Source organism: Chelonoidis abingdonii, chromosome 6 (assembly GCF_003597395.2).
Source record: "Chelonoidis abingdonii isolate Lonesome George chromosome 6, CheloAbing_2.0, whole genome shotgun sequence".
NCBI classification, from domain to species: domain Eukaryota; kingdom Metazoa; phylum Chordata; order Testudines; family Testudinidae; genus Chelonoidis; species Chelonoidis abingdonii.
Window position 1 is genome coordinate 63,268,738 of NC_133774.1, and position 16,300 is coordinate 63,285,037.

A 16,300-nucleotide genomic window follows, 5' to 3' on the forward strand; every position below is an offset into this window, starting at 1 on the left:
AAGAGACAGATTTTCAGCAGGTTAGTTTTAAAGCTGGTCTCTGATGAAACTTTGGCTACAGCATGGGGACTGGGCTTAAAGCAAAGGAAGGGTCATGTATATTCCATGGTTAACATGAGCACTGCATTCACGGACTGGACATTGTTGCTACTGCTGCTGCTACCAAAGGTGAGCAGTAATCATTTTCACCTACAGCGAGGACTAGCTGTCCTCTAAGAATCTTGACCCAACAATAGAGCTGGACTGATACAACAAGAGCTAGGTGAAATTTTGCAGCTGAAATTTTGTCTGGCAAAAAATGCAGATTTGGTGACACCAAAACATTTAGCAAATTTGTGTGTGTTTTATCTTAACTGTTCATATATAAAAAACAAAATTTCTGAAAATGTCAAAATATTTTCTTTGGACATTTTTTAAATGAATCATTTTGATTTGCGATTTGAAGCACCTTTTTAGTTATTTACTTGTTCCCATAATATAAGAACTAGAGGCCACCAAATGAAATTAATGGGCAGCAGGTTTAAAATAAATAAAAGGAAGTTCTCCTTCACACAATGCAGTCAACCTGTGGAACTCCTTGCCTGAGGAGGTTGTGAAGGCTAGGACTATAACAGGGTTTAAAAGAGAACTAGATAAATTCATGGAGGTTAAGTGCATTAATGGCTATTAGCCAGGATGGGTAAGGAATGGTGTCCCTAGCCTCTGTTTGCCAGAAGCTGGGAATGGGTGACAGGGAATGGATCACTTGATTATCTATTAGGTTCACTCCCTCTGGGGCACCTGGCATTGGCCACTGTCAGTAGACAGGAGACTGGGCTGGATGGACCTTTGGTCTGACCCAGTATGGCCATTCCTATGTTATGTTCTTTTTATTTTCAAATTTCATTCACTTTTATTTTAAAAAACAACAAAAAATTCTTGAAATTGAAATGAAACATTTCCTTTTCAGTCAAACAAAATATCTGACCCAAAACAATTTTTTCTACTTTTGGATTTAATGAGAATTCTGAAAGATTTGGGTTTGAGGCCAACCGGAAAATAAAATTAAAACATTTTTGGAATTGCCAATGCACCAGAAAATCAGTTATTCATCCAGCTGTACACACAACCTAGCAGTGTTGTGTTCTTGACAGGGTAGCTCCCTGTTCTAAAAACTAAAACGCGGGTGGAAATTATCCTGCACTTTCCCCTGCCCAGTGCTACCTTTCAAATTAGTCAAGGTAAGTTGTCTCTGAACTGCCTGTCTCTCTAAATGCTAGTAGAATTAAGGAACATCATGAGAATGCTTTTTGGTTTGGACCATTTCAACATTTTGACTGTTTTCCATGCTAAAGAAAATGTTGCAAATTAGCACAGAGAGAAGAGGAGATTTAGTAACAAGAGAGAGATCAAACAGGAAGTCACAACTTTGAAAAGCGGGTAGAATATGATTCTCCTCTCACTCACACTGGTGTAAAATCAGGAGAAATTCCTTACATCAGTTGAGTTGTAATAGTGTAAAGCTGGCTTCATGCAGAATTAGGCCCTACAAATGTATGCTACTGTTGAAATGAATGAGAAATCAGAGATTTTCAAAGTTGTTATAAAAGAAATCTTGCTATTTTTTATTGGTTAATTTAAGTCGTTACTATGAGAGTAACCAGGTTTTGTTTTAAACAACATAATTTCACAACAGCTTTGAAAGTCTGTGTCCAATCTGATGAAGTATTAGCAAAATGTTAAGCTCCTACTTTGAGAGATACCAGCACATTTTTGAAATGGAGATACTGAAACACTGACAAGTATTTCTAAAAGCTGTTTGGAAAAAGATAGATAGATAGATAGATAGATAGGTAGATAGATAGAGATGTAAATTCCAGTCAATATCAATATCAGGTATCTTTGGCATTGTAGAGAAACATTGCATTTTCCATTTCACTTACAGTCCTTGTATTACCCTGCCCAGGGTTCCCTCAATTTTTTAACTGGGTATTCAGCTGTGCGCTATTTTTTGACTCTATGAGCAACAAAACCTATACCCATCCGGGGCAATGAAACAATTTGTATAGTGGGGGTGCTGCAAGCCATTGAACAAAGCTATAAACTCTGTATATGATGGAAGCCACTTCAAGCTAGGGGTGCTGCCACACCCCTAGCTCTCCTAGTTCCAGCACCCCTGGACCCATCTTGATTTCAATTAAATAAATATATGAAACATTGCTACTCTGACATCCACTATCCCTCAGCCATTTTGTCCCAGAATTTGTCTTCCTACGTTAGATAAGGTGATCTGACTCCTCCACTCAGCCAGTCCCCCCAGTTTGAATCAGATCTTCTGGATGCAGCACTTGACAAGAGTTGCAGGGACCATTCTGAGGCACTTCTCTCCATCTCCCTCTCCCTCCTCTTTTCTTTTCTGACTCTGACCTTTCATTTTTCTCTTCCTTGTCTTTGACTGCTGCCTCCTCTTTACTCACATTCCATTTCATCCTTTTGGCCCCTCTTATCTATTCTTTCCCTCCTTTTTCAGGCCTATACAATTTCTTCCTATCTTGTTTTTTTCTCTCTCTCCATTTACCCCTCATCCCTCCAAAAGTTTTAAGAAATGCTGCAATCCGCCATTGGCATGCCCACATCCAGTCTTGCCGTGTTCTCTGATGATAGAGGTCCTCTCCTTAGGCCACAGTGAGATTAGGGAGAAGACAAGCTGGTCACAGACTTTTGTGCAATATTTTCAACACTGTAGTTACTGATTCCGAGCTCCTTTACACCAATGTAACTCTGGATTAGTGTAAATCAGGAGTAACTCCCTGGTGTGTGATCAGAATCAAGTCCAATGCTTTCTTCCAACCATGGATCATAAAGAATAGTTAATCTCCTGAATTCTCTTCATTTATAACTTTCTGCAAAGCTCAAACCCATTGCAAGCTTCCTCTCTGCTCTAGAATCTGTACGAGACAGAATTTGCAGCCAGCATTAAGTCTTGTGAGAATACCAGGTGTGAGAAGGACTGATATGCTCACTACAGGGAAAATGGTATTTCCCCATTCCTTGGCAGTTCACAAAGCACTGGCAGTTCTGTTCAAAAACACTGCCTGCTAAAGGAATCAAGTGGAAAACAATAGAGAAAGGAAACAGAGTTTGAAGTGGAGCTGTAGTATTTTCAGAGGAATATAATTGCATTTCATGCCAGAGGGAAGAAACTACCCCTTTTGGTGATAATGAAGACAAGATTTGAATAGAGCAGAGGTTCTCAAACTGTGGGTCGGGACCCCATTTTCATGGGGTCAGCAGGGCTGGTGTTAGATTTGCTGGAACTTGAGGCTGAAGTTGAAGCCTGAGGGCTTCAGACCTGGGTGGTGGGGCTTAGGTTATAGGCTTCCTGCCTGGGGGTGATGTCCTTGGGCTTTGCCCTGCCCCCGACCTGGGGCAGTGGGGATCGGGCTTTGGGTTTCCCCACCCCCCACCCGCCTGGGGCAGCGGCGCTTGGATGGGCTCAGGCTTTGGTCCCCCTTCCTGGGGTCATGTAGTAATTTTTGTTGTCAAAAGCAGTGTGTGGTGCAATGAAGTTTAAGAAGCCCTGCAATACAGTGGTCACTGATACCCTTCAACTTAGTGCCTTGCCACTAACAAATTACACTTCCTATTTGTTTCCCACTGCTTGACATCCTGGTTAAGTATGAAGCAATCAAAGTAGTAATCACATGAGTAAAGTGTAGAATATACTTCAGAAAAGGGCAGCAGGGGTGGGGAGCATGAATATTTCCAACTCAGTGCCATACCCTATATTTTAGTTGTCTTCATTCAGAATATCAACCAAGGCTTGCAGCAGTCTATCATCTCTATGTTTGTATGGTTTGACATTGTAAAAAAGGTCAACATAGTCACTGTACAGAGTGTCCTCAGAGTCTTTTAACTGGGAGGGTTTGTTTAATTTTTCAAGGGCTTGATAGAAATGTTCATATGGAATATTTAACTTTTCATTTGGAGTCTTCTTTGGTACTCGATTCTGGGCCATGTGCCGGCTAAAAGCACTTTGCAATAGACGAAGCATTGCCTCTGATGGGATTTTGTCTCCCATTTTATCAGTGCTACTGCTGGTACCTTCAGTGACCTTGGGTTTTGCACTCAGGTTCTCTTGCGTGGTATGATCCTAAAATACAGAACAGCATCAAAAGTGTTAGGTATCAGTGAAATGCTGACTGAAGTAGGCCTTGTTATTAATAGGGATTTGTGTGTATGAATAAATGCTACTTTGATCATTTAGGAACCACTGGAACTAGGAAAGGGATTGCAAATATCTTATGCAAAATGTTTAATATCCCAAATAAGTAACAGATCATAAAAAAGTGTTAATTTGGACTCTACTAGCTGGTTACCTATTCTGTGTACCTAGCTACCATCCTACATTATATAGTTATCCCTGCAGATCTTAAAAGGTGAATACAGTTGGATTGGGTACAAACTTGGAAAGAACACCTCTCAGAGCTAGTGCATGAAGTGGTGACTCAGTAGGTGGCATTTTCCCCTCTCAAACAGGACTAAATCAACACCCCAAAATAGTGAATAAATTTCTGCTGGGGGTGCTGTTTCAGATGAGACATAAAAAAAATGTCCAGAAACATTCTGCCCAGCAACTTCCGTCTGCAGTGTCATCTGACTATAGTTTTACTTCTCTTCCTGTTATACACTGTTGTGGACTGTTGCTGTGCTACTTCAGCCTGATGAATTGATATCTATATATCCTATGAATATACCTACCTACCTATTAGGTATGATGTGAGACTATGTAGTTAATGCCTGTGAAGTGCTCTGAAAACTTTCAGATAAGCAGGTATTTTAAAAGTGGAAAGTATTATAATCATATGCAGGGCCAGCGCTTCCATTTAGGCAACCTAGGCGGTCGCCTAGGGCACTAGAATTTGGGGGTGTGGCATTCTGCCACCCTCGGTGGCAATTTGGCGGCGGGGGATCCTTCCGCGTTCCGGGTCTTTGGCGGCAATTCTGTGGCGGGTCCTTCACTCGCTCCAGGACCCGCCACCAAAGTGCCCCGAAGACCAGGAGCGCGGAAGGACCCCCCTCCGCAGAATTGCTGCCAAGGACCGAGGGTGCGGAAGGACCCCCCACCTAGGGCGCCAAAAACCCTGGCGCCGCTCCTGATCATATGTATCTGGCACTAAGTCCCAGACACAGAGGCTGTAAACATGTTTTCTGGTAAACATTCAGGATCAGAGGTTCCCTAAACTACACAGAACCATTTGTAGGTGCTTCATTCCAAACCTCACGGCAGGCACCAGAACTGGCATGCTCTTTTAGGGCCTGATCCTACTCCCACTGGAATCATTATAAGTGATTAGACCCTAAAATGCAGCTTGATTGTTGGAGAGGTCCTCCCCACACGCATTATTCAGCTTCTTTACAGACTGAGTGGATAGTTCATTTTGAGAACTGATAACATAAAATGATCACTAGGTCCCTCATGTCACGTATTAAACCACAAGATAAATGAAATAGTCCATTATTGGTACAGATCACATCACAATACTCACACAGCTCACAAATGAATGGGGCTGGGTGAAATGAATAGAGAGATAGGCACATTCAAAAAAGGAAAACCACCATTTTTTCTAAATTGTTTTAAGAATTAAAAGTAAAATATGTAGGAAACACCACAAAGTGACAGATACCTCTACGAAGTCTGCCATCTTCTCCACTCCTCTTCTGTCATTTTGCACAGCATTGTAGGATGTGTATACACGAGGCTGCTTCATGTGTTCAGGTTGAGTAGAAGTGCCATGCAAAATCAATTTCCAGTTCACAATTCTTCCTTCATTCTGCATTCTCCTAGACTAAAGGACAAGCATGAGTATTGTATTAGCATAGACTCAGGGGATGAGAGAGAAGAGAGAGGACGGCTGATGTCAACAAAGACAGGAGTCACATGAATGGTTACAGTACTTTTTAAATGTAAATTTAGATGCTGATTTACAAGCACTGAAATATACCGCTGATATGATACATAATGTATGATGCATAGCAGAAGATGAGAATGAGTCCAGTGATTCTAAACTTTCCCAAATACGCCAAAAATACATGTATGTTTTTAATAAGTATCATTATCATCAGTTCAGTCATTAGAGGTGGAAATATGGTACAGAATGCCAAAAATTACTAAAGCAGATATTTCATATTGTTAGTACTTGTTCTCTGAGCCACTGGACAGCGATTTATGCACTGTGAGCAATAGATTTTTAATAGTGTTGTACAGTAGTAACACTGCTCACTACTGCAAGCAATAGGGTTTGGGACCATGACTGTGTAATACAGTAATTTTAAAATCTGATAAGGGAAAAGTCAAATATGGAATTTTCTGGAACATGTTTTCAACAAACATCATCTTCAGAGTTCTTGCTCAATTGTCTACCTGAACTAAGACAGCTGCTGAAGATCCACCTATTCTAATAAAACCCTATATTACTAGCCTTGAGATTTAAAGGCTGTGAACACTATTTAAAATTAGCAGTAAATCTACGTGAGGATTTCATTAGGTACTTATATAGTGTGGTCAGTAGTGTGAGAAACTGTTTCTGGAATAACAAAAAGTGCCAGAAGCTGAAGAAATGGAGCATTGTTTTTCAGAGAGAAGGTGGGATTTGTTTGAGAGTTCAGGTATCTCATATTTGAAGATGGAACATGACTATCCATCTAACTAAAAACAAAATGCTCTTTTTATATACATTCCAAGAAATATTATGCCTTGTTACAATGAGCTATTGATTAGGGCACCTCTAACCACGGGATTATCTGACAATCCTACAAATCCTACAGGTAGTATTAACACTGTGGAGAATAATGTTTGTTTCCGCTGCCTTCTCCACTTGCCATGTGCTTGGCATTACTTTGCTGCTTACAAGTTCCTCTCATTCCACAATGCACCATTTATTTCTCTACATGGTGATCCTCCAGTTAAAGATGTCCCCCAGAGAAAAACAGAATCAGTGTTCCCTTTTCCAGGACTAAGGTCTAAAGGATAGATCCTGAAAGGTGCTGAGCACCTTCAACTCCCACGGATTTCTATAGAGACCAAAAGGATTGGATACGCTCATATGTCTCATAGGAGGCACTCAGCACCTGATAGGATCTGCCCTTCGTGACAAGCTTATTACCAAACTACTTCAGTGAAATTCTTGAGAGGTGAGTGAGCTTGGATTGATTGCTCTCCCTTTGAAGAGAATGATTTCTCAGTCATCTACTAAGCAGGTTTCTTCTCAGACCTCTCACTGTTGTAATGTAATCCATATTCCCATATGGTTTAGTAAACATTTATTATATATCTCTAGATTTCTTGGCTATAATCTTTGTGGACCATTCATTACTTTGAGACAGAATATAGGGGAAGATATACACCAGAATTGCTCCCTCAGGTCACCATAAATTAATAGACTAGCTTTTGAGTCAATGAAAATTATGTGCATATACCAAGAAGAGACTAGACCTCTTCTTGTGCTTTACTCCCCAGGAAATTAATTTGCAAGTAATCTATTACATATTCCATTTCAAAACCACACAAAAATAGCATTAAATGGTTATTCTTTCACCATGTGAGGAGTATGTATAGCATGGTAAATTATTAAAAGCTAAATTTGGCTGATAGTTGCACTTCCATGAAGTTACCCTGGTTTTACACAGCTGAATTTGGCCCTGTCTTTTGAATTTCTATCTCTTTAGCCTGTCCTTTTCCACTTTTATCCAGGTTCATGTTTTATTTTGTTTTTAAATAAATTAGTTTTTCACTGAACAAACTCCAGCTGTTCTCCATCCTGGATGATGTTAGTGATCCACTGGTCTATGTCACCAACTCATCTACTTTGTTAATTAGCACGCACACATACTTACCACATCAGTAATTCTCAAAGTCCAAGTGCCTTTTGGATTCTCTCCCCATGTGTGAACAGACATGAAGTCCCAGTTTTTAAAGCCATTGGGAGACTTATCTCTCTCTCTTTCAGCCAGTAAGACAGTGTTGGTGCCTGTATTAGTGCAACAAACAAACATTAATGGAGTTAGCAAGCATCCATTGATTTTGTTGAACGACAGCTCCTGTAAATCCTCCCCTTGTATCTGCTCTCCATTCATCACCTTTTAGAGATTTTTGCCTATCGTCAAGAACTGCCCACCTTGTTAAACAATACCCATGCTTGCTTTAAGACTGAATAGACCATTTGACTGTTGATCCAAGGCTCTCTTATTTTTCATGCTATCAAACCACCAATTGCACTCTACTATCACCTGGACCAGTTACACTTGCTTTTAGTTTGATTATGGGATGGGACAATGTTACTTCTGGATATTAGCTGTTAAACCAATTTCAAAGCAGGATTTACTACGGAGGGTTGCAGTTAATCCAGGAGATGTAATGGAGTATCAGAATCACACCAGCAAGGATCTCACACCCTAACAGACAGTAACATATACCCACAAGGGAAGAGCTTGCAGGAATTAGGAAGGCAATGTTATGCTTTCCTACCTTATGAAGTCATTCAGTAAAAAAAAACAGAACTGAGGAAAGCTTTCCCCACTTTAATCTCTGCAGATTAAATTCTGCTCACAAAGTTTGCATACGGGTAAGTGAGAGCAAAATTTTTCACTGTGTTTTCATTGAGTTTGGGGTGTATCTTAGGCCATGCCTACACTAAGGGCACTACAGCAGCTGTAGTGCTGAAGTGTAGGCACCTCCTACAATGACAGAAGGGGGTTTTTCAATGTAGCTAATCCACCTTTCCAAATGGCAGTAGCTAGATTAACAGAAGAATTCTTCTGTTGCCCTAGCCATGTCTAGCACAGGAGTTAGGTTGACAGAATGCATTTTTCACATCCCTGAGTGCTGTAGCTCTGTTGACCTTACTTTTAAGTGTATACTAGCCTCATACTCAGGCCAAGTCTACAGTACGGGGACGTTAGTGGCACAGCTATTCTGGTGTAATCCATAGTGCAGGCACAGCCTACAGTGATGGAAGGGGGTTTTCTATTGCTGTAGGAACACCACTTCCCTGATCAATGGTAGCTAGGTTGAACAGAAGCATCTTCCATCAACCTAGCTGAATCTGTACCAGGGATTAGGTTGGTGTAAGCTGTAGCTATACCATGCAGGGGGTGGTTTTTTCATACCCTTGAGCAAAGTAGCTATGTGGACCTAAATTTTATGTATAGGCCAGGACTGAGTTACATTGTAACACCATGATGAGGAGCTCTAACAGGGGAAAGGCATTTTCACTATAGTACTGGCCTGAGTAAAAGCCACTACTTGCGTCTTGCTTGCAACACTCCTGCTAATACATCCCAGAATGATGTTCGCTTTTCTTGCAACAGTGTTACACTGCTGACTCATATTTAGCTTGCTATCCAGTATGACCCACAGATCTCTTTCTGCAGTACTCCATCCTAGGCAATCATTTCCCAGTTTGTATCTGTGCAACTGATTGTTTCTTCCTAAGTGGAGTATTTTGCATTTGTCCTTATTGAATTTCTTCCTATTTACTTCAGACTATTTCTCCAGTTTGTCCAGATCATTTTGGATTTTAATCCTATCTTCCAAAGTACTTGCAACCCTTCCCTGTTTGGTATCTTCTTAAAACTTTATAAGTGTACTCTCTATGCCATTTATCTAAATCATTGATGAAGAATAGAACAAAACCAGATCCAGAACAGATCCCCGCGGGACCCCACTATATATGCCCTTCCAGGTTGACTATGAAGATAACTATTCTCTGGGAACGTTTTTCCTACCTGTTATGCATCCTCCTTATAGCAGCTCCATCTAGGTTGTATCTTCCTAGTTTCTACCTATCTATTCCCAGACAAAATCTAAACTAAGATGGAGTCAATGCTGAGAGTATGGCCCAGTAATTTAAGAGTAAAATACGTTTCAAGGATGTTGCAATTATCCCCACAACAGACATTGTAAACCCAGGAAATTTAGAGTTAAGGTTATACTTGAAAGAAATCCAAACAAGTTAAGGGTACAAATGCACAACCCAAAGAACCCTAACTCTGCCTTCTAGTGACACCATCCCATGAGTATATGTTTAGGATCAATGCAGTTTAGTGTTTGTGATCCCAGATCAGATAACACTGATCTCATAGACCATATTAAATTGCTACCCCTCAACCTTGTGTCAATACAGGACAAAGTTAAGATTACTTGTTTTATAGTTTAAGGCAACCATTACTGCAATATCTAGGTGCCTGATACAAACAATGCCTCCATTCAGGTGATGCATTTGCTCACCCCCATCCCAGAACTCCGTTGACTCACTGAGTCATTGTCTGGCCCCTACAAAGCATAAACTACAAGCTGGTGTCCTACAGAAACCCCCCATATGGGCTACACACTCTCAGCACTGGAACACTATACGCAGAAGTCTTGTCTCTGGAATATGGGACATCAGAAAATGATGCCTCAAAACTAACCAATCACTGTTTCCAACCCTGCAATATCATTTTCATTTACAGTTGCTACCTCTGAGATACAAAAAATGGGACATCTGGAGTGATTCTGAGCCTGTAAAAGTGAAGAACTGGCAGTGTCTACTGAGCATCCTTACAGAATTCTCAGGGCAGCTACCTCACAAAAGGAACAATCCTCAGAAAACCTGGATGTGTGGCAAACCTACTTTTAGTATCATTTTCAGTTATCATTTTGAGGTCTTTGCTTTCAAGAATAACTTAAAAGACACGGAGGTAGATAGTGAGGCATAGGCAGCCAAATCCCTGCCTTCACCACATGTTTCCTCCAAGAGTGGCATTGAGGATCTGGACCTTTAAGAGCTGAGCTTCCTGGACAGAGTCTGGGCAACGTGCTTTGAAGCTCCTGCTGTTGTGTGCAGCTAGTTGGAACTGGACATAGAATAAAGCAGAGATTTTGCAAGCACCTGAAGCACTGAGAGATCACTGAGCACCACACCAAGCATGCACCATTTTGAAAGTAATTACTTTTCCTAGAATGTATTCACCTATTTCTAACACAGGGAGATTAAGTGATTCTTATATAAAGATTAATAAGATCAATGTCTTACACTGCAACAGCAGAAACTAAAAATTTCTTTGAACACATTTGTTTGCCTCCTATACCTGATGGGGAAGTGAGGGTAACGTGAAGATCACCTCTGCGGGAATATTCAATTGTTGCTTCAAACTGCACATGCTCCAGAGATGTAACAGAATTTTCTTGCCCTTCACAAGCTTTTGTGGGAATTTCAATAGTTACTTCTCCGTTTGCTCTTAATAACCTAGCAAAGATACAAGGATTATTTGGTTACCTACTAGCTTATTACACAAAGTCCAAAGGATGCATTTTACACCTGTATCATAAACGATCAGACTGGGGGAAGATGTACTGCACTCCTTGCTCATCCCAAACTGCCAGTGGAACCTCCGGGAGCTCTGAGTGCACACGAAATACAGAAATCAGCCAAACTGTTTAAACCGACTGGGCCTGATTTCTTCCACACACTACAGAAGCAAGCAAGTTGGATAATCAATATGTTCTTTCAAGGCTTAATGTCTACATTGCTCTCCAAGAGACCCCTAAAAGACATTCTCTTTAAAATTACAGCATCACACGAGTGTATCAAAGGTACATGTTGTTTACCTCAGTAAAATCACCAGCAGGAATATTGTTATATAGTTAAAATGGCTGGAAAAAGCTGCAGCAGCTGTAGCCCTCTGAATCATTCCTAGAATAGGGCCTACACCTTCCCAACATTTTCAAAGCATTGTGCATGGTTTTCTCTGTACAATTCTCATTAACTTTAATGAGAATCTGGTGCTTGAATCCCTCCCTACACAATGCATTAAAAATGTAGGAGCTTGCAAGCTTTGTTTTTGTAATGTAACATAAAAGGATTGCAGTAATAATACCTAACTAATAAGTTTCATGTACGTCAGCTCTCTGTATTAAATTCAAAACACAAAGGAAAAAAGATCAGATTAGGGAAAAAAAGGCAAGAGAGTTTAAAAAAAGCACTATAATAAAAATAACATAAATAAACAGGTTACCAAGAAGTGAAACACCACATAGCTGTATATATTTCTACTTGGTGCACTTAGATGATGTCATTTAAAGATTTATTATAACTATCTTTATTCCAGACAGCAAAGCCATAAATTAACATGTGAAAACCAAAAAGAAGAGAGTCTAAAGGTCCTTATTGTTTAAACAAGTTAATTATCAAGAGAGTCATTGTGGCTTGCCTGTATTAATACTGAGTCTACGGGCAATGTATAGGAAATATTTGCAGGTATGATATATGAGGTTTTATCAGAGTGCATTTGGGATGGTTTTGTACATAGAAATGGGAGGATAAGTGTGAGTTATACAGATCACCCCACGAGTGCTGCTGATACAACCTTTACTGTCAGGTATGGGCTATACGTCACACATGATACAGAAAAAAATATTTTAGGAACAATTTAGAAAAAACAAATTAAACTATATCAGGGCTATTTCTTGTATTTCTTCATCTTAACTGGTTTGATTTAGCATAACAATGCTAATAGTCCTGCAGTGTCATCCATCCAGATGCTAGTTACACATGCAGGCAGAATCTTCATTCTGTACTGAATCACGGATCTTAGTATTTTGCAGCAGTCTTACAATGGGGTACATGAAACAAAGAGATGGGGAATTACTCACTCACTCCCTGGATTTGTGAGAAATAGAGCTAGGCAAAACCAAAGAAACTGAAATTAAATATCTCAATCTCATTTATACCTATTGGACAAATTTGTGCAAGATACTACCTTCTTGCCTTATATTAGAGAGAGATAAATTGATATGATTAATTTCAATGCAAATTCTTACCTAGGCTCAAAGCTGTTGTCCTTGACTATACACTCTTTCTTTTCAGGTACTCCTTTCCAGGTTTTAGGATCAGCTAAATCCACCAGTGCCTTGGCATTAAGTAATCCAAATCCAAATCTGCTATTCACCATCAACCCTGCTCCACTCTTCTTCCATCCAGGATTGTTGGCCAATGGGTCATATTCTGAAGTCCAGACTACCAAATGCTGCATATCCCTCCAGGTTAGATTAGGGCTGTTTAAAAAAGTCTGGTTAATTCCTATAAAACTGTCAGTCAGCTTTCTCTAATGGTATAATTTTACTCTACATGCATAAAGATGTTGAAAAAGCAATCTTTTTCTGTTAGGTGCTTATATGCACCCTTGCCCCATTACTGTAGTATCTGAAAGCCCCACACACAATGCATTTACCCCAACAAAATATGGAAGTACTATTATGGCCATACAGATGGGGAACAGAGGCAAAGAGAGACTAAGGGACAGATTTTAAAACATATTTAGGGACCTGAGTACTTTTAAAAATCTGGCCCTACATAACGTGCCTAAAGTAAGCCTCTGGTGAAGCAGGGAACTGAACCCAGGACTTCCAAGTGCGCTAAACATTGGACCATCCCTTCCTCCCTCACAGTGCATTTCTTCTTTGAAAAAGGGTTTTGTGAAAATGCTGTTGTGAGGTTACATGATTTTTCGAAGACATTTTTTCTAACTACCAGACCTGTAAACTCAGCATTGTTCTCTGAGCCCCGATCTACACTACAACATTACTTGGGTATAAATACATCATTCAAGGGTGTGAATAATTCACATCCCTTGTACAACATAGTTATACCACCCTAAGCACTGGTGTAGACAGCGCTATGTCAGTGGGAGAGCTTTTCCCGCCAACATAGATACTGCCTCTTGTGGAAGTGGATTTCCCACTTCCTATTAAGATGGGAGTCCTTTCTCCCATCAACGTAGTGTCTTCACTGGAAGTGCCGCAGCTGCATCGGTGCAGACACACCACTGTAAATTTGTTGTGTCGACCTGCCCAGAGACTGAGTCTTGGATACTTTCCAGTTTATGTATCATCGCTAGCACTACGGGTTCTGCAGACTGAATTAGCATCATTTAAACCTGGGCAACCCTATTGTCTTCAGATTAGGCGCTCACTGACACATGTGCAATCCCATTGCCTTCACAGGTAACTGACTGGAATTTAAGCTATGTCTACACTGCCTTGCAGTTTGGACTAAGGGGGTATGAATGGCAGTGTGTACCGAAGTGCTGCACTGTAACGCCCTGTGATGGGGCAGCTGCCCCTCACTGGCAGAAAAGGGGTTAAAAGCAGCCCTAGAGTGGCTGTGCCAGAGGCAGTCAATCAGAGAAGGGCTGAAAGGAGAGCCAATCAGGGCTGAGCAGGCCCATATAAAAAGGGAGCTGCAGGGTAAAGGAGGGCAGTCTCTGCTGGGAGCCCAAGGAAGAAGGACTGTGCCCCTGGAGGGCTGAGAGAACTGCCAGCACCCTGGACAGAGCAGTGCTGCTAGCAGGAACCAGAAGAGTGAGAGACAGCTCCTGGATGGCTGCTGGGATTTGCTGGCAGAGGCCCCCAGGCAAGGGCAAAGAGGATGCTGGGGCCATGAGGAAATGACCAGACAATTCATTGCAGTAGCCACTAGGGGAAGTGGCTGAACAGAGGACTGCAGGTCCTCCAGAAGGGGGGAGCACAGTGTGTGGCATAGCTGGAGGGCTGTGTCACTGAAGAGGGTGTGTGGTCCTTGGAGAGACGTGGGCCCTAGAGCAGGAATGATGATGGCAAGGCACCACCTGAAGAGGGCACACTAACATACAGAGCTAATTCCCAAGACAGCCAGCAGAAGGTGCCAGAGTGGCAAGTGCACCCTGGTACACTCCCTGTGTGATGCCATGGTCATGAACTAAATGATTCTTAGTTCTCATTAATGTATTCCTGTTTGAAGAAGGTGATGGCATTGCGAACTAGGAACCTTTTAGTTTGTGCCTGCAGCTTCCATATGGGGGAGTTATCACTCTGCACTTTAGTGTGCAAGGCTATTCATACCTCCACAGTCCAAACTGCAGGGCAGTGTAGGTAAGCTCTCAGTAGACAGACTGTTGCTGATGCCCAGAATGAAACAGAATCCACAGGCTCACCCTATCTTATCTATGTTGATTTGCCTGGCTAGCAGGGCTTAAAAGGACTACTAACTTACGTTTATCACTAAAGTTAGTAGGCCTGACTCTGACAGGAAGAGTACCAGTTGAGTGAGATGGTGCCATTTTTGTACAGTCACAGTATGAGTGGATTACATAAGTAGAGAGTTTAGGAAGTCTTACTTTGCTTCAAGAGCTAGAGCAAAAATCCCTGCTGCCAATGGAGCAGATGCAGAGGTCCCAGTGTGAGTCTCAGTACATTCGTTGTGAAGATCAGCACTTGTCTGAAAGAAAACATGACTAAAATGAACATAAGAAAAGCTGAATAAGCATTATTGTTTATATGTTTGGATACATAGTTATGCATCCTTTACGCAGTGCACCTTAATTCACCACAGAAAAACTTCCTCCCAGTGAACAAAATAATGGACGCTTAAATCGGATAATGATTCAATCTACTCCTTCTACTATATCTATTTCAACTATAATTTTTGTATCAAAATGCCTTATATTGGAACAAAGTACTCCCACATTGAATATCTTGCCTTATTCTGAGATCTGAGAGATATAAAAATAAGTGACTCAGACTCATCTGTGAATCATAAAACCCCATCATTGTGTTTGGTCTAGAACATTTAAAATAACTGCTTGCTTAAAAATTACTCACAGGTTTAGTACTAGCGCTCTGCTTTCTCTTCAGCAGAAGCACTATAATTTGTAAATGAAACATGCATTTTATTTGAAAATGAAGTACCTAATTTCTCTGCCCATGTGCCTGCAATATATGAAAGTGGGTATTCTGAGAGATTTACATCTCAGCTACAGAGAAGCGACTTTGGAAGGGCATTCTTTTGACCTACTGAAATGAAAAGTTATTTTAACATCCACCTATGCAGTACACTGTAAGATTATCATCAATCAGATCAGAGCTGTTATAGTTATTTAAATGCTACTTTATCACATGTAATCTCTTTATGTCAGGGACTATATACATATATACATGCACACTGTTAGGTGCTGAACATATATAGCACCTAACACAATCGGATCCTGAGCCCTGACTGAGGTTTCTATGTGTTACCACAATAAAAAAAAAATGAAAGCAACATAGAGCCCAATTCTGCCTCCTGCTGAGCATCATTTGCAAGGTGCTGAGCAGTTCTGCTCCTACTATAGTCAGTGGGAGTGGAAAGTGCTCAGAGCCACACCAAAGGGGCTGAACATCTAGCACAGGAGTAGGCAACCTATGGCACGTGTGCCGAAGGCGGCACACGAGCTGATTTTCGGTGGCACTCACACTGCCTGGGTC

The 16,300-nt window shown here is 41.0% G+C and overlaps 1 protein-coding gene and 1 long non-coding RNA gene across 2 annotated transcripts in view; one reads left to right on the forward strand and one right to left on the reverse strand.

The window, feature by feature from the left end:
* LOC116835665 (uncharacterized) overlaps positions 1 to 16,300 on the forward strand; it is a 136,071-nt gene that overhangs the window by 42,630 nt on the left and 77,141 nt on the right. The gene's annotated exons all lie outside the window — the stretch shown is intronic.
* Positions 2,424 to 16,300, reverse strand: part of PCSK1 (proprotein convertase subtilisin/kexin type 1) — a 35,312-nt gene continuing 21,435 nt past the window's right edge. The window contains exons 9-14 of the mRNA XM_032798666.2: positions 15,175 to 15,275; positions 12,842 to 13,075; positions 11,110 to 11,267; positions 7,876 to 8,009; positions 5,667 to 5,828; positions 2,424 to 4,132 (exon numbers count right to left, since the gene is read on the reverse strand). Of these exons, the coding sequence (XP_032654557.1) occupies positions 3,770 to 4,132; positions 5,667 to 5,828; positions 7,876 to 8,009; positions 11,110 to 11,267; positions 12,842 to 13,075; positions 15,175 to 15,275 (1,152 nt within the window). The 3' untranslated portion in view covers positions 2,424 to 3,769. The remainder of the gene's footprint in view (positions 4,133 to 5,666; positions 5,829 to 7,875; positions 8,010 to 11,109; positions 11,268 to 12,841; positions 13,076 to 15,174; positions 15,276 to 16,300) is intronic.